The sequence below is a fragment of the Lycium barbarum genome, chromosome 5 (genome assembly GCF_019175385.1).
Source record: "Lycium barbarum isolate Lr01 chromosome 5, ASM1917538v2, whole genome shotgun sequence".
NCBI lineage: Eukaryota > Viridiplantae > Streptophyta > Magnoliopsida > Solanales > Solanaceae > Lycium > Lycium barbarum.
In genome coordinates this window covers 138,050,714-138,078,062 of record NC_083341.1, presented here as the reverse complement: position 1 = coordinate 138,078,062, position 27,349 = coordinate 138,050,714, and the positions used below count along the sequence as shown (strand labels likewise).

At 33.3% G+C, this 27,349-nt stretch overlaps 1 protein-coding gene across 1 annotated transcript; it reads left to right on the top strand.

The window, feature by feature from the left end:
- Window positions 1-20,352: 20,352 nt before the first annotated feature.
- LOC132641832 (aspartyl protease family protein 2) lies at window positions 20,353-22,465 on the top strand. Its single transcript, XM_060358925.1, has 2 exons — window positions 20,353-20,753; window positions 21,158-22,465. Exons 1-2 carry the CDS (start codon window positions 20,465-20,467, stop codon window positions 22,237-22,239), a joined length of 1,371 nt encoding a protein of 456 aa, XP_060214908.1. The 5' UTR covers window positions 20,353-20,464; the 3' UTR covers window positions 22,240-22,465.
- Window positions 22,466-27,349: the final 4,884 nt, after the last annotated feature.

The window sequence follows — 27,349 nt, the reverse complement described above, 5'->3', positions numbered from 1 at the left end:
GATTTCTAAGGCAATTAGATGGTTTGGATCAAAGTTACATAATGAGTGCGACCGAATCCGTAGCGTACACTAGCTCCGCCCCTTCTATATTTGACTATGACAACAACGGAATAAGACCACGTATAATCTTGATTTTTCTTCTTGCGAGATTCAATTTGATTTGACCTATCCCTCACACAAATATTATAGCATATTTAAGATTACAAAATTTGAAAAATTTCTTAAAATGTGCTAAGTCAATTTATATCAACAAATCGGAATGTAGGGAGTTACAATTATAATTCATGTGATTTGGTCGGATGAGAAATATAAATAATTTTCCATACACTTTTATGGGACCTCAGAATATCCCTAAATTGGTAAGAATTTTCAGAGACAAAATTATGTGTTTCAAGTGTGTGTTTGATAGAGAGACACATTGATGGTTCTTAATGGAAAAATTGGATGGGACATAGCTATAGGACCACATGAAATTAAGTTTTTTTTTTTTTTTCAAATATACGTTGTTTATAACCACATCTTGGTATATTTTTTTCTATGGTCTTTCAATGCAGCAATAATATAATACTCCTTTGCGCCGACCATAAAGTTTTTTTTGTACCAGAGTATTTCAAGTCATACCTACAGAAAAGAAATTGTCAATTACCAAAACTTTGTATAGAAACAAGAAACTGATTGGAAAAATATAGAAAACAGAAAAGCAAACAAACAACTAAGACAAATTATTATAATAGATATATGTAACATATAGTTGTCTGTTACTATAAATAAATGTAATAGCAATTGTAACGTCGGAGGGAATTGAACAGATGTATTACAATTCGTTCACAAGTACTAGGGACGAGGCATTATCGATGGGATGATGCTTCTGAAGTTCGCCATGTCTAATTGTCCTAAAGCTCATCAACCTATTCAAGGGATGATGATGGCGATGTCACTATCGAGGGAACCGTCCTCTTCCTCTTTCTTTTTTAAGATAAGAATGTGAAAGTTCCAGTACATGCAAACGGAGCCCACTCAAATAGACTAATAACATGTTGGTCAAATATTCAAAATCTGCTTATTTTGAAATTTATTTTCTAGCAAAAGTGATTTTCGAAAAAATATTTTTGAAGAGTAGTAATTTATGTTTAGCTAATCGTATAAAACCCATTTATGTCAATATTAAAACAACTTGTTCTTGGTCAAGGTTCCAAAAATGCTTCTGAAAATAACTATTTTTCTTAACTTCCGAGAAACAACTTTTGTTAGTACTGAAACACTTATTTTTGTTTTAAGCCAAACACCCTCAACTTTTTAAAATAAGAAAAATAAAGCACTTTTGAGTTTCTAGAAGCTTGATCAAGCATGCTATAAGTAGACTAAAAGATATAAAAAAAAATCTATTTTACTAAGACGATTGACATGACCATTTCTATAAGTAATAGAATGTGCGTTTTGTAAATAGCACAAGAAATGGACACGCTTTATAAATAATTGTAGATTTCATGAATTTGATGTATAATTTGAACTCTGACAGGAATGAGACAAAATTATTATTGTCACACTATATTGAATTTTCTCCACTTTTCACCAAATGGTAATTGCACCCTACAAATGAGATTTATGTGTTCATTTGAATGTCACTGTCTTGTGGGCCCATAAGACTGCGTTTGGTTGACACTTGTTGGTTCCGGGAAGGTGTCTTTACACCACACATATTTCCCATACGCTCTTTAACTTTAATTAATTAATTATACAAAAAAAATATTATTCAATTATTCATTAAATAGCTTTTTTTTTCCTGGTTTTTTTACACAACCCCCCGACCCAACTCCCCACCGCACCTCGAAAAAAATGTAATTTTCTTTTTAAAAAAGGTTTTGAAAACTTTTTTTTCTCTACACCACCCACCAACCCCCTTTCCCCAACCCCCCTCTTCCCGAATTTTCTACTTCTTATATTTTATTTTACTTTTATGAAAAATAAAAAATTTGCGTGGTTAAATTTGGTGTGGGGTGGGTTGTGGTTGGGGTGGGGGTGGCTTGTGGTTTGGGGGTGGGGGCAAAGTGGGGTAGTGGGTGGTGGTGAGGGGGTAGTGGGTGGGGTTGGGTAAGAAAAAATTCTCATTATTTATAAAAAATTTATAGAAGTAAAATAAGATTAATGAAATAGGAAATTCTAGGAGGGGTGTGGGTGGGAAGTTTGGTGGAGCTGTGGTGGTGTAGGATAAGGGTGGGTGAAGATGAAGTGCGTTCGAGGATGATGGTTGGATGGGGGTGGGATTTGGTTCGGGGTAGGTGGTGGAGGGTCGGTGCATGGGTTGGGTGGTGGGTGGGGTTCGTGGGGTTTGGGTTGGTGTTTTTCGAAAAATATTTTCTACTAATTAACCAACCAAATATGAGAAAATAAGTAAGTAACTCACTTATTTTTCACTACCCAACCGAATATAAGAAAAGAAGTAATTTTCCAATGACACATTTTCCACAAAAACATTTTTAGTGGAAAACATTCTCCAAAAATACCGAACACCCCCTTATTTAATATTCTTGTTCTATATTTCATTGTGTCAAATGAAGTTACATAAGGTGCCAAATAAAGACAGAGGAACAGACTTATAATATAGTCAAGCTAGGCTTTGGAAAATACTCCACATTACTAATTTCCATTTTAATTACAGAATAAAGTATAATCAAATATCGGCGTTTCAGAAAACTTGAACTTGATTGGAGCAAATTCAATCTCCATTTTGCTAAAGTCTAAGGAATTTTACAAGAGTAAAACAACACGTCTCAGTCCCGATGATCAGCTACATAAATCATCACTCATCATGTTCTTTATTACCATTTACAATTTTGAGAAAAAAAAAAATCAAAAAACCACTAAAACCAAAACAAAAAATTCAAGAAAAGTTTAATTTCATAGACTTCCTCTAAATGCAGAATGTCTAATGTCAAACTCACAAACAAACTCCAAAGGCCTAAAAGGATCTCATTTCTGATCCTTTTAATATTAGGACTTGACAAACCTCTGTGCCTAAATCCATACAATTTAAGCACTGATTATCTGCAAAATCAAAAGCTCTTTCCATACTTTTTCAAACACTTATCAACTGGATAATCACCATAGCTTCCACAGGGCTTACAAGTTACAACCAACAAAATGTGTCACAAATGGCCACCTCTCATCACCAAAATCGGATGGTATTTTTGGATCATTTCTTCGTGTCCAAAATCAGGCTTACCCTTTAAAATTTACCATTGATGCCCAAGAATCAAGCAAATCTAAAGACCATTGACAATTCCTTAGAAGAAAACTACCAGTGTTTAAAGACACTCAAGATTTTTCATTTAACAATTCAACGTATCCATGAATGATTAAATTTTATCCATCATATTTAGATAATGGAATTTCAAATACCATATCTCTGAACATTACATCACTATCCATCCACCACATCCACTCAAATTAATTTTCTGATTAATGGCAATTTTGACCAGTATCCTGATAGTTGTAGGTCAAGATGGATCATGTTGTGCAGAATTCACAATGGTAAAGTAACAAATTTATTTTTTGTCAAGTTAGTAACTGAATAAGGTCCTTGATGAGATAAACATCAGGTCGGTCTGCAAATACTGTGTGAGTCCATGACCATCAGCACTTTAATCCAGTTCAAAGGCCCTTAAAGCAAGAGTCCATACTAAACCTTTTTTTTTTTTTTTTTGGCCTTCAAAGGCATTGGTCTTTAATTTTTGTCCTTCAAATTGCTGGTCTTTAATTTTATCTAATTAAAAAAGAGATCGAAAATACTCCAAGATTTTGGGTTCAAACCTCCAGCTCGGTAAAAAAAAAAAAAATCACAAGACAAGGTTTCGTGAAAAGTCTGCCTTATAAGGCAGAATTTGCCTTAAAATTTTGTTCTTTTCCCTTAAGGCAAAAAAAGAAAAAAAAAAAAAATTTACTCTACTGGAATTTGTACAGGCTTAACTTTTGCCCAAATACGCCTAATTTGCAACAGAACTCTATCTTGCGATTTTTTTTTTTTTTTGCTGAGCCCGGATTCGAACCCAGAACCTCGGAGTATTTTAGGCTGAAAGACAAAAATTAAAGACCAACCCCGAATAAGGCCAATCGTGCAAATCAACGTTTTGATCCATTAAAAAACTAAAACTGGGAGTCCACTAATGTCATTTTGTTATGGCCCGTAATAACAAAGATGGGTTTCAACTAGTACAAACAATATCTTAAGTAAGCCCATAATTATGAAGGTGCACCATGGGCAACAAACCCACGTAAGCTAGTCATTTATTTGAGGCCCAGAGTTAACTTTGGAAAATTAAATGACTACTATACTTCTGAATTATGCTTGAAATTCTTGGATCCTCTAAAATTATGATTTCATGAAAAAGTTAGAATTAGGAGTATCAAAATGAACTCAAATTTATTAATTTGTGTAATTGCATCGTAATCAAGATATATTATGCTTGGAACTCTTGGATAGTGTGACATTACAATCAATTTCACGAAATAGTTTGAATGAAGAGTGTCAAAATTATCTCAAATTTATAATTTTTGCAATTCGATCAAAGTTTGATGTGTTAATGTAGTACAAATAAAATTGAGAACACGTTTTATAGATTTGAATCCGAATGATGAAATGTTTATGTATTCATTGATTTGATGCGAAAAAAATTAAGTGTCGATAACGTTCCGCTTCTCCACCAACTCCTTTCCACTCCCCAATCCCCGTGTCTACCATTTCCTTTGCATCACATGTCTCTTTCTTTCCCTCCCTATTATAAGATGTACAGTAATTATTAGTTGTTTGAGAAAGAAAGATAGGATTTGTCATACTGTATTAGGTAATGACTTGCTACTCAATTCATGTAAATTTTAATAAACTTTGGGTTATCACTACTAAAAAACTGCCAAAATTCAACGGACTAAAAGTCGACAGACTGCGTCGCTTCGAAAAATCGACGGAAGAGCGACGCAGTGTGTCGATTTTGTGTATTTGTAATATTTTTTTATTAAAAAACCAATGGACAAAGTCAGTATTTTTCGCGGAATTTTGAAAAATAAATTTTGAAGTTTTTTTTTTTTTTGCACAGATTGGTCTTTAATTATTGTCCCTTAAATTGCTGGTCTTTAATTTTTTATCCTTCAATTAAAAAAGAGTCCGAAAATACCCTAAAGTTCTGGGTTCGAACCTCCCGCTCAGTAAAAAAAAAAAAATTGCAAGGCAAGGTTTCGCTTAAAATCTACCGTATAAGGTAGAATTTGCCTTAAATTCTGTTCTTTTGCCTTGAGGCAAAAAAAAAAAAAAAGTTTACTCTATTGGAATTCTACAAGCCTAACTTTTACCAGATTAGGCCTAATTTTGCAACGAAACTCTATCTTGTGATTTATTTTTTACAGAGCCGGGGTTAGACCCAAAATCTCGAAGTATTTTAGGCGAAGGATAAAAATTAAAGACCAGCAATTTGAGGGACAAACATTAAAGACCAACCCCGAATAAGGACAATCGTGCAAATCAACATTTTGATCCATTAAACTAAACTAAAACTGGGAGTCCACTAAAGTCATTTTGTTATGGCCCGTAATAGCAAAGACGGGTTTCAACTTGTACAAACGATATCTTAAGTGAGCCCATAATTATGAAGGTGCACCATGGGCCACAAACCCACGTAAGCTAGTCATTTATTTGAGGCCCAAAGTTAATTTTGGAAAATTGATCCAATGACTACTATACTTCTGAATTATGCTTGAAATTCTTGGATCCTTTAAAATTATGATTTCATGAAAAGTTAGAATTAGGCGTATCAAAATGAACTCAAATTTATTAATTTGTGTAATTGCATCGTAACCAAGATATATTATGCTTGGAACTCTTGGATAGTGTGACATTACGATCAATTTCACGAAATAGTTTGAATGAAGAGTGTCAAAATTATCTCAAATTATAATTTTCGCAATTCGATCAAAGTTTGATGTGTTAATGTAGTACAACTAAAATTGAGAACATGTTTTATAGATTTGAATTCGAATGATGGAATGATGAAACATTTATGTATTCATTGATTTGATGCAAAAAGTATTAAGTGTTTGATAATGTTCCACTTCTCTACCAACTCCTTTCCACTCCCTATGTCTACCATTTCCTTTGCATCACATGTCACTTTCTTTCCCTCCCGATTATAAGGTGTAAATGTTAGTTTTTTGAGAAAGAAAGATAGGATTTGTCATACTGTATTAGGTAATGACTTGCTACTCGATTCATGTAAATTTTAATAAACCTTGGGTTGTGACAAATACTTTTACTTAACCAGTTTGACCTGTACAAATTTATAGCGACGTCTCAACTTTGTTTTAGATCCTATTAATCAGCAACTCAAGAAAAATTAGAATTTTACCCTTATCATTTGGTAGTGTTTAGGTTCACCAATGCTATAATAACCCACCTTGATCAATGGAAAAATATTACCTATCCAAAATTAAAGTGAGAATATGTATGTGTATTATGTACTTATTGATCTGATATAAATACTGATCGATGAGTTTTTTGTTCTAGACCTCTTTAACTAATTAATCCCCTTCTACAACCAACATAGTTGAACCTTCAGTGGCAGATGTAGTGTATTAAGTACAAATTCAGATCAAACTTAGTATTTTTGACTGATAGCATCGTTATATATGTGAAAAGCTACTAAAAAATCTTCAAGCATTAAATTTTGAAATTATAATTTTTAATTAAAAGTAACAATAAGTCTGTAGAAAGAACACTGATGTTATTCCTTTCCGCTTCTCAACGTAGAAAAAGATCAAGAGAGCCCTGAAAGCCTCCAAAGAACAGAAAAGAAATTTGATTTAACTCATTAAATTTAAATTTTGGATCTACCTAGTAGCGCTATATCCATACTAATTAATTCTGACCAACTTCCCATTCCTACTATTTCCTTTGCTTCATATGTCACTTTCTTTCCCTCCCTATTGAGTTTTGTTAAGGGTTTACTAGATTGTGGAGATATTAGGTCATTTATTACTATTCTTATTCCATCTCAAATCTATTGTAAAGTCATTGTATTATTTCAGGTGCATTACATTCATTCTAGTGCATATTATGAGTTGAAAAGTTTTGAGGCTACTAACACTGACGAGAATGCAGACCATGGGTTTTTGCTAGAAAGTGGACTGCTTATTATGTGCTGATGCACCTAAAGACTTACCCCACTTATTCTTTGATTGTCATATGTCTAAGAGTTGTTTGACCGAAATACTGAGCTGGATAAGGATGCCAACAATGACTACAAACCACCCAGGACTATGGAGAAGGATATTGAAGAAACTAAGAGGAACATTATGTAGACGCTTTGGAATGGCGGTGCTAGCTGCGTTGGTGTATGAAATATGGAGGGCAAGAAATGAAGCTATGTGGAATTATACAGTCAAGAGGCCAGAAATGATATGTCAACAAATTAAACAAGAATGTCGATGCAGATTACAAAGTTAATACAAAACATAGAAGTATAAGAAAGATATAGAATGGATCAAAGCCTTATATAGGTGATTCTATGAACAATATAGAGGTAGGATAGATAGAATGCACTAGCTCGACTAAGTAAATCCACCTGGTAGGGATACTTAAATCTAGAGAGTCAATACGATCTCGATTGCGATGTAAATAATGGTTGAGTTGGTGATTAATTGTTACACCTCGTGTTTTCGTGTGTTATCGTATTGTAAGGTGGCTAACATGCTAAGAAGGTAATGTTTTGAAGTATTTAAATAGTATGATAGTCGTATGTTAAGTTTTGAAGTCAAACGAGTTGTGATACAAAAGTTGACAAAGGTCGTCGCAAGTTACGTTTGTAAATTATGTTGAAGAGCTTTCCTCTCAATATACTTGGATTTACGGGGTGATCCACCTATCAAATTGAAGTTCTACGAGTCTAGTTTCCAGCGCATTTAACTGTTTGTTGATACGACGCCGGAGTAGAGAGATATTCACATTTCCGTCCAAAGATGCAAACTGCCGCGACAACAGTGTGCTAGGTCGGTGGCTTTATTTTTCCCAAGTATAAATAGATGCCATGGGACGAATTTTTCTCCATTTATTCACCTTGAAAGACCGTAGAAACCCTAGGAAAACCTCACTAATCATCTTCCATCAATTATAAACACACCTAAGGGCAAATCAAACAACCTCAACGTGGAGAACAACATGGCAACTTCGAAATTGTGATTTCTTCACTATTTCACCTTTCGGAGGAAAACCTTGCTTTGAAGCAACTTGGGGTTTGAAGTGATTTTCATAATCTAAGGTATATTTTAACCTTCTTTTGATTTCTTTGAACTTCTACAAGTAATTAATCCTAAGAATTGGTTGAAAATTTCATAAGATAGGTTCTTGCCATTCCTTAAGAAGCTTTTGTGAAAATAGTTTGATTGTTGAGCTATTTTGTATGGTTCTGGTGTGTTGTTTGAATCTGTGGGCATATGGATAGGATCGTATCGATAAGGAGGAGTAGGAAAATTTAATTTGGTAGGGTTTTACAGGGAAATTGAGCTATAAAAGAACCTACGAACTTATGCTTGCAAGTTGCTCGCTGAAATGCCTAAATGAAGATTTTCATGAGCTATGAACTTGATTTTGATCTTAAATAGTTCATTTTGTGTAGGAAGTCATTCATAAGGTATTCAAAGACCCGGAAGACGCGTATAACTCCATCAACAAGGTATGTAGGACTTTCTCTATACCTTTCGGCATGACTAGAACTCGAATGAACGTTTATTGAATTGTTTCGTCGTATTCAAATTGCTCCAGTTGAAAATGATAAATATGATTAGATCTGCCGTTTTATCATGAATAACTCACATCGAAAAAGATTTAAGTATTCTCATCTTCCTTTGTTCGTCGCTCAAGAGAACTAGGATTCTTTTGTTCATTCTTTATCCGACGTTCATATTGATAATGGCTACTGCTAGCTTGAACATGATGTCTACTTCAAATAAATCCCTAAAACATAACTTTCATGTTTATTGTGCGGGTTGTCTCATAATTGGAAACCAAAGTACGTATCGACAATAATGATAGTCGGAGGATAACGACAACAGGTCACTTAGACTCTTTTTATGATATCTCTTTTAAGGTCAGTCTTGCATTGCACTTATATATGTATTTATTTTCATTACCGAGCCGCGCTATAGTCGGTCGGGTAGACACTTATATGTGCACCTAGACATGTTTCTTTCTTTACCGAGCTGTGTTGTAGGTGGCCGGGTAGGCACGTAGCTGTGCATCGCCACTGATCAGTTGGGCAGAAAGGATGTTATGATGAAGAGCTCACCCTACAAAGGGATTTATTATTATTATATGATATGATATATGCCTCCACAGTGAGGAATGATTTTACGAGCATGCATTTACATTTATGTTATGGTTATGGTTGCCCTCAGTAGCCTTGAACAGAGTTTCAGGGTGTTTCGAAATCCCTTCTCACATTATTTAAATTATTTGTGCTTGCGCTTATTGCCCTACATATTCAGTACATATTTCGTACTGACACTCTTTTGTGCTCTGTGTTCATGCCCACAGGTGCTGATAGATAGGCTGGCGCGCCTCCGCAGTAGGACACCGAGATCAGCGATTGAGTGTCGCACTACACTTCTTCGGAGTTGCTGGTTCTGAGTCCATAGGTACAGATGCATATATATATGTATAGTTTTGGGATATGTCGCAGCCCTTTCCCGACCTGTTGATATTGTGTTACTCTTTTAGAGGCTTGCAGACCAGTTATCAGTGTATATATGTTTTGCTTGGCCTTGACGGCCCCCTGTACAGTTGGTATGACCGTGATATAGCCTTGCTGGGCTTATATATATATAGGTTGTTGTTGGGTTCTTCTGTGTGCAGGTTGATACATTTGGTTCTTGTTTTCTTCTGTGTGCAGGTTGATACATTTGGTTCTTGTTAGAGTCATATAGCGGCCTTGTCGGCCCATTATTCATATTACATGTCACAGATGCCATGGTTGGTTCGCTCGGACCTTTCGGTGCCGAGTGCCGGCCACCCCCCCCCCCCCCCCCCCAAAAAAAAGGTTGGGGTGTGACATTAATAATATTTTTTTCTTTCACCAAAAAGAAAAAGTTTTGGGTTCTCACCATGTGCATATTGCAATGTTAATATTGAAAATGCATTAACCAATAAGGGTTGTGGTGGGATACTAATTAGAAGTCTCGGGTTCGAGTTTTGGGTACGGAAAAAAATTGTGTTAGGGAGTGCTTTCTCTTTAAATGGGCATTAAGCGGAGTGAATCCAGGTTAATCGGGACCCAAATGTGGGTATGAGACACCGGATGAAAAACTCCTTAAATAGGCCTTAGAAGGCACGAATCTGGATTAATTGGGGACCTCAAATGCATGTATTAGACACCGGATGAAAACCATCTTAAATGAGTCTTACGCAGCGCGAATTAGAACTACTCAAGACCCAATGCGAGTACGGGACAGCGGATGAAAAAAAAAAAAAACTACTGAAAACCTACCAAAGGTCGACTTTTGCTTTTTCTCTCTTTATTTTTTATTGATTTTTGTCCTTTCGGATCTTGATATTTCAATTACATTAATTAACTAAAGATTGCCTATTTCATGTTTCTTGAGAAATTAAGATATCATTGCACGAATTTAGCAAATTCAAATACTTACATAGATTAAGCAATTGAAGGTTGTTAATTCTACTTAACTTGACATTAAATAACTTTAAACTTGGAAAGAACTCTGTCCTGGGAAATAGACTTATCGGAATTTTTTTTCTATAATGAATGGGGGACATCAATTTAATTCCATAAAACTTAAACATCAAGTAATCAATGTTCCATCCATTTACCTACTTTATGCTACTTAAATTTCTCTACTTATAAAGAATATCTTTATATATTTTGCATGTGCTAAACCTAATTTGTTGGTACAATTTCCTACGTTTCGATATCTAGATTTTCTGACTAATAATAATACGTCCAATTGGGTGGGGCCAGAAGAAAAAATAAAATAGAATGATCACGCCATTGATTGTTAGATCATGTCATAAATTAGATCAATAATTTCATGAATCGATATATACCACATGACCAATGTTATGTGGCTAAGAAGATGTCATGAGATCATGAAATGTTGAGCCGACTGTAAAGTTGAAAATTTAAAAAGCAAAGAAAAATTAAAACTAACTGAAATATTAAATTTAAAAAATCAGAAATGGTCAACATTTCACCAATCATTTGCCACTACAAACAAGATTAATATCAGTTGGCCACGTGAACTTTCTCGTGCATTTTAACAACGACATCCATGGTTTTAAATTTTAGAGGTAAATTATAAAGCTAGACGTATCTTCGTGATTTATAGACGTAGAATTAGTTTTATAGATTGATAGCGTAAAAAATGTCAATATAACGATATCATTTATTCAAAGACCTTAAGTTTTATACATTTATTAGGCATAAGATGAATTTAAATGAAAAAATGTAGTAAGTGAGGATTCATATAGCTTCGCGACATGTTTAAGATTGAATTGTAATAGAATACACTGACGATATGAAAAAATATTTTATAAAATAAGTCATGTAAAACTAATTGTAGGTAAATCTTTTTAATGAGGATTGATTTGTAATGTAACATAATAGGTAGGTAAACTACTGTAACTAGGGGCGAATCTCGTATTACATATGTGAGTTCATTTGATTTTTTTTTTTTAATTCATTTGAGTACATAACTTTTTGCCTAGACCTCAATTAGTTTGTGTAAAATGCATTGAGATTACTGAAAATATTGAATTATGAACCCGAATTCAAACAAAGTGGTCATTTCAATAATCAGAACTGCAGGATGCGCCTAAAGAATTAAATTTCTTGAATATAATTCTGGCTATAAATAATTTAAATTATACTCATAATGCAAAAAAAAGTAGCCAATATACGCATAACTTAAATCCTTCTGCATGTGATAGCTGTTTGCTTGGTTATTTGTACTGTCTCCCCAATCACATGATGTCGTAAATAGTTAGCTAAAATGGACATCACGTACTATTATTGTCCTTATCCTTTTGTGTAACAATCTTATAATTAATGTCAATTAGGGTGTACTATAGTTCATATATGCTAAAAATCACTCGTCTTTGTTGAATGTGATTGCTTCCAAATAAGTGGGTCCAAAATTAACTATGCATTTTAAAGATTAGGTTTAAGTCTCTAAAGGAGAAAATAACTTGTGTAGGCAGACATATTAAATTTTATTGACAGGGTCTCTCTAGCTAGTATTTCATACATATGATATTTGATAAGTATTTGATATTTTGTACTCTCTAGAGATGGGAAAACTATTGAGGGCAGGGATATTAAGATATATAATTATGAGAGGGTGTTATATAAGGTGAGTTGAACTGAAATTAGAGGGTTAAAGGTTACTTTGGCTAAGATGGACTGGGTTAACATGAACGAATTAAACAATGGGTCATAGCCCAATCCCACCCCCCACCCCATTACCTACCAAATTTAGTTTTTTTTTTTAATTTCTTTAATTACCCCCCAAAAAAAAACTTTTCTTTATTGTAATTATATATAACGTATCAAGTAAAAAAGATTGAAACATTTTGACAAGATTTTTTATGGGTTAATTTGAGCTACATATTTAGCTAGCCAAAATCAGTCCAACTTTTAGGTGAAGTAAATTTGAGTGAATCACTAAGTGAATAAATGAGCAGGTCATTAACCCGTCAAAACTTGAGTATACACTTATCATGTTATCATCTAATTATGGTGGTGTTTGCTTCAAAATATGTGCACATGCATGACTATTCTTTCGGCTACTTGTTATCTCTTCTCAACAAAAATATCGAGTAACTTTGATGAATAATTACAATCAATTACTATCATTTTAAATGTTCAGTTTGTAATGTCCTTGTGTTACAAGTTGTGTATATATGCCTCTTTAGGCCCATTGGATTTATTATTTCAAGACTGTGTGGCAGACATTCAGGGAGCACATGTTCTTTCTCCTTCAGACAAGATTTGGCCGGGAAATAAGGGAGAACCTATGGCCCTGTTTGGACATGGTTTGAAACCATGTTTCGATATGTAATTTAGATATTTTAAGTTGTATTTTATTTATAGACATAAAAACCTCACAAATTATGAAAACTATCAAAACATTCTCAATTCTTATACAATCTTACCAAATGAGCAAGTCATAGTTCAGAACAAAATTAGTTCACTACTAGAAGGTCTTTCTAAAAAATACAACATCAATTAATCAAACTTTAGTTCAATAAAAACGAAAATTTAACATGAATAATAATGTAACTACTCTTTAATATAATCCTCCCACATAAATTAAAGGTTGGTAGACATAAATAAAGGTTGGTGGAAGTTAATGAGATTGGTAAATGATTGATGGGGGTAATTGTTAAAAATATCTACCAACTTATGGGTCTTTTTTAACAAAATATAAACTTATGGGTTAAATTTTATATTTAGAAAAGTTGAAACCATGGTTTCAAACCATGAGTGAAAACGCATGTCCAAATGCTGGTTTGAAACCGGTTTGAAAACGTATGGCCAAACGCCTACTATATTTCGAAGAAAACTTTTCTCTTTTAATCCCTCAAATGTCGATAAGTTTTAATTTTGACTCTTGTAATATTTAGCTATATACATTTAATTCTGAGGGTGAATATCTTCACAAATTTAACGAATTATATATTAACCAATACGTTTTTAATCACTCATGTTCTTGTGTTAGTACTGTTAATTATTTTATACATGAGGTGATATAGTCTTAAAAACAGTGTGAATATAAGTTGTATAATGGGACTTAAAACACGTCTTTTTTAATTGAAGATTAAATGGGCTTAATTATATAATACTACGATCAAATAGAATGTACTAATAACTGAGGGCCTAAAAATGCTATTATCCTATTTTAAAAGTATCCTCAAGACTAGCGGTTTTTTTTATTTTTCTTTTTCAAAATGGGAATAGAACTTGTACTGGTTCTTTCTTGAAAAACCAGAAATTGCAAAAAATCTATTCTTTTTGTGTTTGAAAAATGAGATAATGATGCATAACATGCATGAGATAATGATACATAACATGCACGAGGCAAAATGTAGCACTAAGTATCCACTTTAGATTATTTATTAGATTAGCTAAATACCTAAAAGAATTGACTTTTGAAATAGAGCAGTTGTGATTGAATGCATAATTAGTGCAGTGGAACATGAGAATGTCTCCTCTAGATAATGCAAATAAGGGAAGATATGGCTGAAGAATTGTCATAACAAGTGTAGAATAATTAAATCAATTAGTTTAGAAAATTCAAATACAATATACTTTTGAAACAGGGCAATTATCATTGAGTGCTTAATTAGTGGAATTGAATTTTAACAAAAGCCGAATTCATAATGTTGTCGTTTATATATTCTGGACTATAATCGTTTTGCTTGTTAGATTTGGATAAATTATTTATACATATTAAGTGAATTTGTTAGCACAAATGCAAGATGCAAAGTTGTTGAACTCTGCTAAACCCGTAACTTCAATTATAGATCCGCCCCGGATGCTAACATGATAATTTAGGCAAGAAAGTGTCTCCAGGATTTATGCAAAATAAGGGAAGATATGGCAAAGGAGTTGTTAAAACAAGTGGGCCAAAATAAATAAAGAAATATAACGTGAAGGTGAGAGAAGAAAATTTCTAATTAATCAGTGACCTCAGACTAAATTATAAAATTATAAGATGAGATGTGAATACACGATCACTCATACACACAACCCTTTTTGCTCAATCAGAGACTTTATCAGAAAAAAAAAATTATAAAATGAAATCTTGTGATCCAAGTTCATAAATTTCATCAGATGGAAGACAAAATGTGATTATAATATATGCAATTTGTATACGGTAAAAACCGGATGCGAGGCAAACCGGTGGAGCGAGGGGGCCGACTGATCTGCCTTCTTCGTCATTGGAACGACCAAGCCCGGTGACTCGAGCATTCGCTGCTGTTGGTCCGTGTGCCGTTGGTCCGAGTAGCCGTTGGTCCGGGTGGCCGTTGCACGCGGGTCAAGCGCCAATAACGTCCTGTCCTGGTCAACTACCCACCATGCGTGTGTCAGACGGCGCCGTCAGTCTAATCCCACCAAATCCGTGTAGAGTTGTCCTTATTGCTATTATTTTATTAGCTCACATCATATGAGACCCATGGAGGTCACACTATAAATAGAGCACATCCCTCTCCTTTGTAAAGGTTGGCTCCCTGGGATCAACAACATTCTTGTACTAGAAGATATATACAAATCTCTCTCTCAATATTAGATTTTGGTCCGGAATCATTGTGTTCATCTCTATTACTTGTTCAAACAAATAATACTCATATGTTAGTACATGTATAAATCCACAGTGGTCCTCTAAGCATCATCGTTTTCTTCACATCTTAACCATACGAATCTTGTATCCATCAAATATATCGAGATTCAAACACATATCCTATACCCGCGTACAAATTCAATTGATTTACCAAATTCGGGGTAAACACAATTGATATTTTTTTTATAATAAAGGACGAAAAGCTTGATCAGTTGGAAGACAAAATGTGAAGCTGAGCTTAATTAAGAAAACAAGTGAGATTATATTTGTCATAACTATAAACAGTACCCCTTGAGTATCCATTATTATAATCCGAGGGTTTGTAATATAAATATAGTAACCATATTTGAAATGAGAATTTTCATGAATTTGTAAGTTTTATGTTGGCTGCCGGTCTATTCACATGACCCTCCTTTTTTTCGATTTTGTGGCCGACAATTATGTGAGCAAACACACATGCAGAGTTTGCAGTGTATAAAATTTAAACTCTTTACATTTTGGAAGACACAAGTGAATTCAAGATTTAAAATAATTATACAAAATATAATAATTAGGTGTGTGTATATATATATAGAGAGAGAGAGAGAGTTCGACTCAATCTGTAATATTAATAAACTACATCGGACACTGTTGAAAGAGTTGATTTAGCAAATGTCACGAACCAGTCAGAAGCTACGAGCCATGTGAGTTTAGCCTCCATTCAGATGAATTTTCTTTTTCTTCATTTATATATATATATATACCGTTTTACCTGTAATTTGGTTATTCTAGATCTATTGGAATATTATGGACATTACTATTATAGTCACGTAAATACTTGAATCACTTTAAGGTTTGAAATTTTACGTTTGGTCATCTTGTTTATCAAAATTGATTCCAAGAATTTGTTTTTGTCAGTTATGATAATGAATCATTTACTGTTACCATATTAGCACTAATTAGTTTATTACTTGTATATATTCTTTGTCAAGTCTATATAACGCCAGTTGAAATGAGAACTGGATTAAAATTAATGAAAGTTACTATAGCGATGATGACACTTCTACTATTTTTCTGTACAAGCAAACTCCTAATGTTCATCAAATTGAATGTATCTAAAGAACTGTTCTTGTACACAAACTTCAAATAAGATTGACATAGATCAAATAAATGAAAGATTATTCAGTTTGCATTTGATTACTTTATTGCTTAGCTAAGTTGCTGCCGCTGAAAAATCTGATTCATACTCACATGATGATACATACAAATTAAAGAATTAGATAGTAAGTGTACTATATTTACTGTGTTGATGTATTTACTATGAGCCACATAGTTTGCTAATTAATACAAATCGTTTATATCATGTTAATGTTAAAGACTCTATAATCATTGAAACTGTTTCTCTAAATTTTTCGACTCGTAGAGGAATAATGTAGAAAAAGGATTTTAGACTTTAGCTATATATACATGTGATGGTTCCAGTCGCATATTCAACTAGCTAGCTACACGTCTCTATCGATCTTTTTATCCTGAAAATGACTGATCTTCATACACATTACACAATGTATACAGACAACTTCTCCTCAAATCTTTTCACAATAGTACCTATATTTGTTGTGAATGTTAAAGACGTACGTTAAGATGAATCTAATAGTACTATTTGATAATTCAAGATCAGACAAATGTATGATAAACAGTGTTTATATATGATTGATAATAAATGAGAATGCTGAGCAGGACTACCCAAAAGAATATGACAGGATTAATGAGATCTCTTAGCCTTTCATCAAGGTATCAGGTTTAAGTTCTTTGGATAGAGAAATTCTTTGTAGGAGCTTAGAGGGGGTTTTCCTTTTCCCTCTTAAATACACTTTATGCGAATCTGAATTATATCAGTCGAATAAATTGATTCCAAATACAAAATTATTGAAAAAATGTTGAGTAGTTTCGCTCAGGAAAATTAGTTCACGATCCTCAGATTGTTAATATATGCATAACTCTAACTATCAATCAAAGGACGCCTTATTAATTTGAAGCCCAGATTTCAAATAGTAGTAATTAATTGTTTTCGCTCTAAAAGAATTTAATTTTGAAAAATGGGAAGGATGTAATAATTTGAAACCTATCACAACAAAGGAATTACGTCGAGAAAATATAGCCATGAAATGCGGGAGTGACAGCTGGGTGAGAAGGCAGACAAATAGTAGACGCCGTTAAGGTAGGGACACGACAATCGTTTTTACATGTTGTCCTAATCACACATCATCGGATTCTAATCTCTCCCTAACACCTCTAGACATTTGGTGCTAATTTCGATGCCTTAATCAAATACTCAAGTAACTTAACTAAAAAGCATCTTTTCATTAATTCATTCCCCACCTTAGCCATTTTGTAAGCCTTCTTCTTTCAGAATCCATTGTGTATATAAAGAAAGTGTAATTTTTTAGGGTATTTTAAAAAATATACCGTTGTTGAAAATATTTACTCCACATAGCCTAATATATAATATTATATCTGGGGGAAATAATTATACATAATATATCAACCTTATATTAGTGTCTAATGTATAAAGATATTTATACACAAATATATTGAAAATCAAGTGTTTATACACAGAATACGAACTACGTTGCAAAATATCTTCAAAATTAGAACAGAGCGTAATTTTCCCTTATTTTTCTCTTCAATTTACATGCACTGATCTCAAAAAAGGGGAATAAGGTCAATTGCAGAAACTTTTCCTGCATGGGTTCTCTTTGAGTTTGTTTAACCTAATATATATATATATATATATATACACACACTTTAAATGATAGTTTAACATGATTTGGTATGATATAAATAACAAAAATTTTACCAAAAATTAATTATCAGGGCTAAAGGGAATTGCATGTTTCCATTATTATGTGCTTACTTAATTGCATTACAAGTACATGTTTCCTTTTCGGAATTTGTGTTTTATTACTCCTTCAGTTTCGTTTTATGTCATACTTTTTTGATAAAAAATGGTATATTTTTACATTTAATACGTTTTTAAAATTTTAACATTATTATTTTATTTTTTGATAATGTTCGATTACAGAAATGACATGATATGTTTAAATCACAATATTACATGATATGTCTAAATCACAATATTTAAAAGAATATTTTTGATATGTTATGCAAATATTTAATTTAACACCTCAACATTCAAAAACACTTTAGCGTAGTGTAGGCTCTTGTTTGGAATCCATCACTAATGCTTCCTACAGGGGCGGACCTAGTAAGAAGCCAGGGGGTTCATCCGAACCCCCTTCGGCGAAAAATTGCACTGTATATACAAGGTGAAAAATTATTTTTTATGTATATATAGTAGACGTTGAACCCCCTTAGCTTCTTCATTTATGGCTTCTTTATATTTTTGAACCCCCTTGGCATAAATTCTGGCTCCGCCACTGGCTTCCTACTGAACTTGACAAAGCTAAGGGCATGTTCCAATGTCGTGTTTTCTTTCCTTTGGTATTTAGCTTCATATCCCGTATTAGTATTGGGATTGATTAATTCAAAATGTACTATATAACGTTCAGTAAAGGAGAAAATATTCTTTATCAAATTTATTTCATTTTTACAGCTCGAGTCTAAAACTTTTGATTGAGAGTAAAAAAATCTTATCCGTCCCATCATAATCTTGAGTAGTGTTCCGATCTACAATTATTAGTGTATACTATTGTACGATAGTTCGGACCTTATTGTTCCCTTGGTAGCTTGGGTTTGTTTTGGCAACAGCTAGGACTACATATTTATTCATCTCTTGCTTTCAGTAATTTATTCATACCTTTTATTTATTTCTCAATTTTATTTTGATCTCTATAAATAGTGCTAAAAGATAAAGAAAACAGTTACCGGTTTTATATTCGGTATCCAACTGTTAAATTCTCACTTCATGATAATTCAATAATTCTCCATCCTGACCATCCAGCATTATTACTTTTAAAACACTAGTGTGCATTTCTAGCGAGTTAATTTAGCTAATTTGGGATATCGCTATAATTTAACTAAATACATGTTAGTATCTCTTATCAGTGTAGGAATCAGATAACTTTATCAACCAAAATTTAGACAGATGAAAAAAATCATTTAATACTTTTTGTGTCCACTAAAATTTGAATTTAACATCTTGGAGTTCTCGTATTTCATTGATCTCGCCCTATCTAATTGAGTAATGAGGAATATCTTACTTATCATAGGGCGAATCATAAGCCTCAAAGGCAGTACTACCAAAACTATTAAATTAACACTTAAAAATGAATAAAGATATGAATAACATAATAGATAGATACTAAAATTTGAGTGCAGTTCAAAAAATGTGTACGAAAATTGATTTAGCAATTAGCAAACTCACACATGGACATAAAAACCCACTCAGAAAATTGCTTTGCCCGAGGAGTTCTAAGTTAGTCTCAACTTCACCTTTTAAAATATAGAGTATAAGATAAAGAACTTATCCCTATTAATGGAATCGTATTAATTGATCACTATAGTTAAATGATAAAATTGGATAATATTTTATACTTCTTCTATTTCAATGACATTGTTTAATTACAGTCTATTTTAAGAATAACTCGTTTCTATATTTGAGAACATTAACAATAAGTTTCTTGTTTTATTGGTAATGAAAAGCTTTCTTATCACATCAATATTACTCAATCGTGTTAAAGACACAATTTTAAAAATCTCATTTTACTTAAATTTTACATAAAATCAAACTATATCGTATAAATTATAATGCATGAAATATTAATTGATACGGTTACATGAAAAATTTACGTTGTAGGGGCGAAGCAAATGCACCGAAATTCGTAATTTGATTCATACTCTGTATTTTAAATCCTAAATAAAAATAAATACACTTATTATATTGTGATGGAATCTAATCAATCTATGATAGTGATGACTAAATGGCCAAATATAAATATACTAGTACTCGTAATAATATATGAATCAATCAATAGTGAGAGTAACACTGACGTACGTATAAATCAACCAACCCCTTCACTCCATATTTCTCTTTCTTCCTAGATTTTAATTAACTCTCTCACAATTTACTTCAATGGCAACAACATCACCATTCTTGTCCCTTCTTCTCTTCTCTCTCTTTTTCTTCTTCTCCTCCGCCACCACTTTCTCCACCACCAACCGCCGCATAAAAAAAGTCGAATACTTAAAACTCCCATTACTCCATAAAGACACATTTCCCTCAAATCCTTCACAATCACTCTCTTCTGATATCCACCGTTTAAACACCCTTTACTCCTCCCTTCTCCACCGTAGCGCTAAGCTCCCGCTAACTTCCGGTGCTTCCTCCGGCAGCGGACAGTACTTTGTCGATCTCCGACTAGGTAAATATTTTAATTCATGTCGAGTTAGGATTTATAATCATATTTATGCTCCCTCTATGTTATTTGTTTTTGTTACTTTTCTTTTAGTCCGTTTAATTCGCAACTCCTTAATCTCAGCTTTTTTGTTATCTTTTTAAGGAAGCTTAAAAAGTATTTTAGTACATTTTAGTATCTTTTGTTTAATGTCACAAGATTCAATAGTTTCTTTAATTTCTTGAACTTCGTGTCAGATTGAAACTAAAGGAGTATAAGAACAGTTTCTTCCTGTTTTAAGTTAAAATAGATTTCGTACTATTATAAATAGAGATGCTCCTACCTACTAGCTATTTTTTCATAATGTGAAGATTATAGCGAGCATTGAGAGATTTATGAATTTACAAATAAACTTTTTTTTTTCTTTTCAGGTACGCCACCGCAACGCCTCCTTTTAGTGGCCGACACAGGTAGTGACCTTGTTTGGGTAACTTGTTCCGCCTGCCGTAAGTGCACGCGCGGCCGTGGCAACTCAGCATTCCTCGCACGCCACTCTTCAACTTACTTCCCTTACCATTGCTACGACAAGAAATGTAACCTCGTACCAAAACCAAAAGGTGTCGCGTGTAACCACACGCGCCAACATAGCCCGTGTAGATACGAATACTCTTATTCGGACAAGTCGGAAACTAAAGGTTTCTTCTCAACTGAAACGACGACGCTGAATGCCAGCTCAGGTAGTTCAGTTAAGTTTAAGAAATTATCATTTGGTTGTAGTTTTCAAGCATCCGGTCCAAGCATAACCGGTCCGAGTTTTAATGGTGCACAAGGAGTTATGGGTTTGGGCCGCGGTTCAATTTCATTAGCGAGTCAACTGGGCCGCCGGTTCGGTAACAAGTTTTCTTATTGCTTAATGGACTATACATTATCTCCAACTCCAACTAGTTATTTACTAATCGGACGGTCAAACACGGTCAACGCTTCGAAAATGAGTTACACCCCAATGATAAATAATCCGTTTACTTCGACGTTTTATTATATTGGAATCGAAAGTGTTTATATTGAGGATGTGAAATTACCGATACGCCCTTCGGTTTGGGCAATTGATGAGTTAGGTAACGGTGGGACCGTTATAGATTCAGGGACAACATTGACATTTCTCGCCGAGCCGGCTTATAGGCGTATAGTTCGAGCGTTTAAGCGGCTCGTCAAGCTGCCCAAAGCCGATGATAAGACTATGGGGTTTGACTTGTGTGTTAACGTGTCGGGTGTGGTGCGACCGAGTTTCCCAAAGATGAGTTTTAAACTGAGTGGTGGCTCGGTTTTGTCACCGCCACCCAGGAATTACTTTATTGATACGGCGGTGGACGTTAAATGCTTGGCATTGCAGCCGTTGACCGCGCCGTCGGGGTTCTCGGTTATTGGAAACCTAATGCAACAAGGGTTCGTGTTTGAATTCGATAGGGATCGATCGCGAATTGGTTTTTCCCGGCGTGGTTGTGGCAAGCCATGATAACTCGGTGGCTCACCGAGTCTTGGAGTTTTTTTTTTTTTTTTTTTTTCATTTTTGGTTTTGGGAGGTGGGGTACATTTTTTTTTCCTGTGGAAATTAATATAAATCGATTTGTTGTTGTGAATTGTGTTATAAAATATAATTGTACTATTCTTGTCGTTTTTATACGAAACGGCCAAAGATATGTTGGAGAGAGGAAGATATAAGGGACAAGATGTTTTTGTTGCTTTTCGCTGTATCTGATTTGTGTTTGATGCTTTCACGTGAAATTCTTTAATGAATTATGGAATCGCTTGGACTTTGGAGGGGCATGCTCCTTTTGGGTGGGGTAGGGGGTGGGGTAATATAATATATTTTTATGAACTCAAATTCAACTGTATGACTGTACCCATATGATACGAAGTTATGAACATGTCAATGTATGCCAATAATTTAGGTAATTACTCCGGTAATGTGCAACAAATCACTCACTAACGTACAAACAAAATCTCGCAATTATTGCAACTTGTTTTGAACGAACGGATTAACTACTTCATTAGTGACATCATATGTCCAAAAGAATGAGCAGCTTCAGTTACAATCCAACTTGGTAATCGACCGCCTGAATCAAAGAAGCAGAAAATTTAGTATAACCATATTAAAGTCTCGTACTTGAAAATTTTGAAACGTGATCATCATCTGCTCATCCTCTACTTGTTGAGGCTTTACGTGCTCTGGATAAGACTCATTTTGAGATGTCGACTAATTTGAATTCGGTAAGGCTCATTAAAGAAGAAAATGCTCTTTGTCAGAATTTTTTTTATTTTTAAATTTGAATTTGAAATTTCTAATTAAAAAATAAATGAGTCTTATATATCCCATCAGAATCCTCGATAGTTCCGTTAATTATTGCAAGGAATAGGTATTGAATGGACAGCTATGAGCTAAGTTGAAGAGGAAAGCTATCCAAATTCGACAACCTAAATTAAATGAAATTAAGGTAAGTGTAACTTTCATGAAGTGTAGGTTGTACTAATTCTCATTTAATTCAAGAATTCGGTGTAGTTTACCCTATAAAGTAATGGTGTAATAACTTTTCTATCACCCTCGACAAAAGTTGGTTTCATAAATTGCCTACTGAGTAATTTCAAGGACAACTATTTCCTAGCAAAAGGGCAAATAACTTTTTCATGTTTTATCCTCATACGTTTTTTTATTCGGTATTTGAAAATTTGCTTTGGGGATCTGATCCAATTCCAAATAAGATTTTACGGTAAGAAAAGTTGTTTCTTACCATAAAATTTTTTATACCTAAAGCTTGGTTTGAAAACTTAAGAGTGAGATGAATTATATCCATTCCGCGACATTTTGTTGTATCCCTATGTCCTAAACGTCACTGTAAGGTTGTTACGGTTGGGGGTCGAAAAATTGACAAAAATTGAAGGATATTCCTGTCAATTTCTTGTCTGATTGTCATATAAAAAAACATTTTTTTTCATTTGCCAGCTCAATTTACATGTCCCTAAGCTTAGTCCAAATTTACATTGTCACATTTTTATTGGACCCCAAAAAGAGGGCTTGCTTTGTACTGCAAAAGGGACTTTATTTCTCTTCGTCCCCATTATATTATAGCCATTATAGACTTGGTCCATGGATGACTAGCTTTTGGGACATTGGATTCATTTTAGACAATGAACTACTATACTATATAATGGAGTTAGTTGGTCAAGTTTATGACAGTTTGTGCCGCGTAAATAATTTTTATAGTCTTAATATAGGTCATATTCAAGTAATTATAGCCTTGTAATCAAGATATATTTATATAATTTTTTTTAAAAAAAAAATTATAACTGTGTTGTTCAGACGATGTTATGCACATCTTAAATTAATTCCACGGGAAACGTATTAAAGCACAATTATCTGGCTAATCCGCTAAGAGGTTTACCTTCTTTAGGTTTTAAACATGACGAGACCACCTCATGGGTCTCGACTTACTTCATTGATCACTAGGCTACACCTTGAATGCCACGTAAACACATTTAAGTTTCAAATTCAAGAACTTCAATACATTTTTCTTTTGTTTCAATTATAAGCCACAATAATGATTTTGTGTCTTTGTCCTTATATGGTCTTGGACAACCTCACGCCATGAGAAATTTTTCGGAGTTGAGTTGGTCGCAAGATCTCTTTTAATTTCTTAACACAGTATTAGAGGTTATGCCGCATTTGTGTTTATGCGGCATTTGTTGTTAAATTCCGACAACATTAAATTTCAAGAAAGTGTAATGTAAACAACCTATCATAATACAAATATCATTTCACGACTCGAACTGGAAAATAATTATTATTTTTTCTCAAAAACTTTCTCCAAACAACTTTCAAGAAAAGCAAGCTTAAATGCCCAACAATTGGACAATATCCAATAAAAAAGAGATTAAAAGGGGGAAAAGAAAAAGTGAGTCGTTCCAAATGATGTACAATGCTAAAATGTAAGCTTTTTCAACAGAATTAATTCTTTATACAGTTTTGTTAAAAAGATTTCTTCTATGTATATAATTCTCCTTTTTCCTTTTAGTGTCGACAAAACCCATTTAAAAATAATAGAAGTCACATGATGCATGTTTTTTTAAAATTCTTTTTTCTAATAGAAAATTGAATACTCCATTGAAGATTATTATTTAGAAGAATGATCGCCAACTTTATTTAGCAATAATTAAGTCATAATAAGTTTGAGTATATACACGTTGAAAATGACTATTAATCATGTCAATTTGACAATCATAATGCTCCTTTCTCATTTCACGCAACAAGTCCAAGTCAAATAATTGTCTAATTTATCAGTTGTTTATCGAATAAAGGCTGACTGACATTTTGAATTGGTGGACAAATGCATACAATTATTTGAATCTTAATTTTTGAAATCTACTGATCTTATTAAAATCACGTTTGATGTAAAACCAATTTATTTTAATTACCCTTCATAAATGTCTCTAAATTGGCATAACAAAACTGCAACAAAACATTTATTTGAGCCCTTGTGTGAATAACCTGGGCCGCAGGTCACAATTCGAATCATTATGGATTTCTCAGTAATTGTTGTCGAATTGATTCCTTCACATGAAATTCAATATTCCATCCTTTTCAATTTATATGACATGATTTGACTTGATACAAAATTGAGGGAAGAAAACATTTTTTTTTAAAACTATGACATAACATTAGTGTTGTTATAAATATGTTAAAATATTTGGTCATAAACATGTCATAACATTTATATGATTATAAAAGCTTCTCATTAAGGTAAACTTTGAAAAGTTCTGTTAAATTACTTTCAGATTAGAAATGTGTCATATATATTTTTATTTTTTTGGAATAAGCTACTAAGAGAATGGGCCCATTACTTGTGCCCAGGGTCGTTATATATATATATTTAATGTATAACAAGTATATTATTAGCATATAATGAATATACACTGATTATACTACGAATACACTAGCAAAAATTTATACAAAAAAATGGTTAAGGTAACAATTTATTGTGAGTTTTGTTAAGTTATTTGGTAATATGTTGCATAAATTGAAACGGAAGAAATACGTTAAATTAAAATAGTTAATTTTATTTTTTATGAGGGACCATGAAAGTGTGAGAATGGAGTCCAGTGTTTCGTAGGCCCAAACTAATTCTAATTGGAATTATTGTGGATGCTTTTGTATTGGGCTAGCTAATTGGTAGTGATTTAGTGTCAGATTTTTCAGATAAAAGAAGAGAATCTAATGATGACGATGAAAATGAAAATAAAATTGTTAAATGTGGGCTTGGTAATTAGAAGGTCCACATGAGTGAATGATTGTTTGGTGTACTCTTACATTGCCATTATAAGTTTGAACAACCAAGCAGCCACAACATTGCTTTCTTTCAGTGGGTTTCTGTCAGAGTGTGTAGTTATTGCTGAAGCAGTAGGAATGGTGTGCATTTGGCAAAGCCAGCTACAATAAAGGATCCCAATTTATTTCATACTTCACTTATTACAACTATATTTTAGGAGCAAAGGGTCAAATTTTCCCCAGTACTATGCGAAAAGGAATAGATTTGTCATCCGTCAATAGTTGAGGTCAAATGTGCCTTTGTCATTACTGGTCAGGATCAAATTTGACACTGAATTATGCAAAATGAAACAAATTTGCACTTAGTTTTAAGCGGTGAAAATCTTAGCACTCGATGATGCTACGTGTCGCGCAATTAAGTGCTTTTGAAAGAAAAAAAAAACACGGAGTAACGCATAGTTCGTGGACAAATTTGACTCTTTGCCCTATTTTTAACACGAACCATCAAGGAATGTGTCGCGATGATTGGGATCTTTATACCTTTATCAATTATAGGTCTTGTATTTGAGCATTACGAATAAAAAACTTCTTGATAGAAAACGTTTTTACCCCTCTTAATAAGCATTACTCGACGCGAAATACAAATTAACTGGATATATGACTTTGAAAGTGATGGTTAGACTAAAGCAGTAGGGATGGTGTGCACTTGACAAGCTAGCTACAACGTAGGGTCTCAATTTATTTCATACTTCACGTACTATATGTTCTTTTAACCAATTAGGGATGTGGCGTATGGTTGGGATTCTTATATCTTTAATGAGAGAAGATGGAGTCGTAGAGAGTAGTTACTATAAGAGAGAGAAAATATGATTCATAAGGGCATTCTGTGAATGGAGTAATTAGCATATATTTGACCTGAAGTTATAATTTTGAACTTTGAGAATGGAGAATCTCTTGGTAAATAGCGTTTTGCCTTCCTTAGTGGACATACCCGACGTGAGTCTATATTAATCGAGCTAATGACATTGAATACAAAATGGTTAAATTTGAAAGGAAAAAAAATTACACTATACAACAGCCCAACAAAGCTCAAAATTGGAAATAATCTCAATTTTATTTGTTACAAATTTTAGCTAGCATGCAGTGTATAATTACGGTATATTTTGTATGTATGTATTATACAATAATTATGCATTGATTATAGATTGAGTACATGCAGACAACGAGTACAAACTATTATGGCTAGGTGAATGAAAATAATTTTAGCCAACTGAATAAAAATGTTAAGATCCCAAAAAAAAAAAAA

Excerpts from the sequence above, each read along its gene's own strand:
- LOC132641832 (XM_060358925.1), top strand. The coding sequence starts at position 20,465 with ATGGCAACAACATCACCATTCTTGTCCCTTCTTCTCTTCTCTCTCTTT. Across the intron at positions 20,754-21,157 it reads CTTTGTCGATCTCCGACTAG|GTACGCCACCGCAACGCCTC; the intron begins GTAAATATTTTA and ends TTTTCTTTTCAG.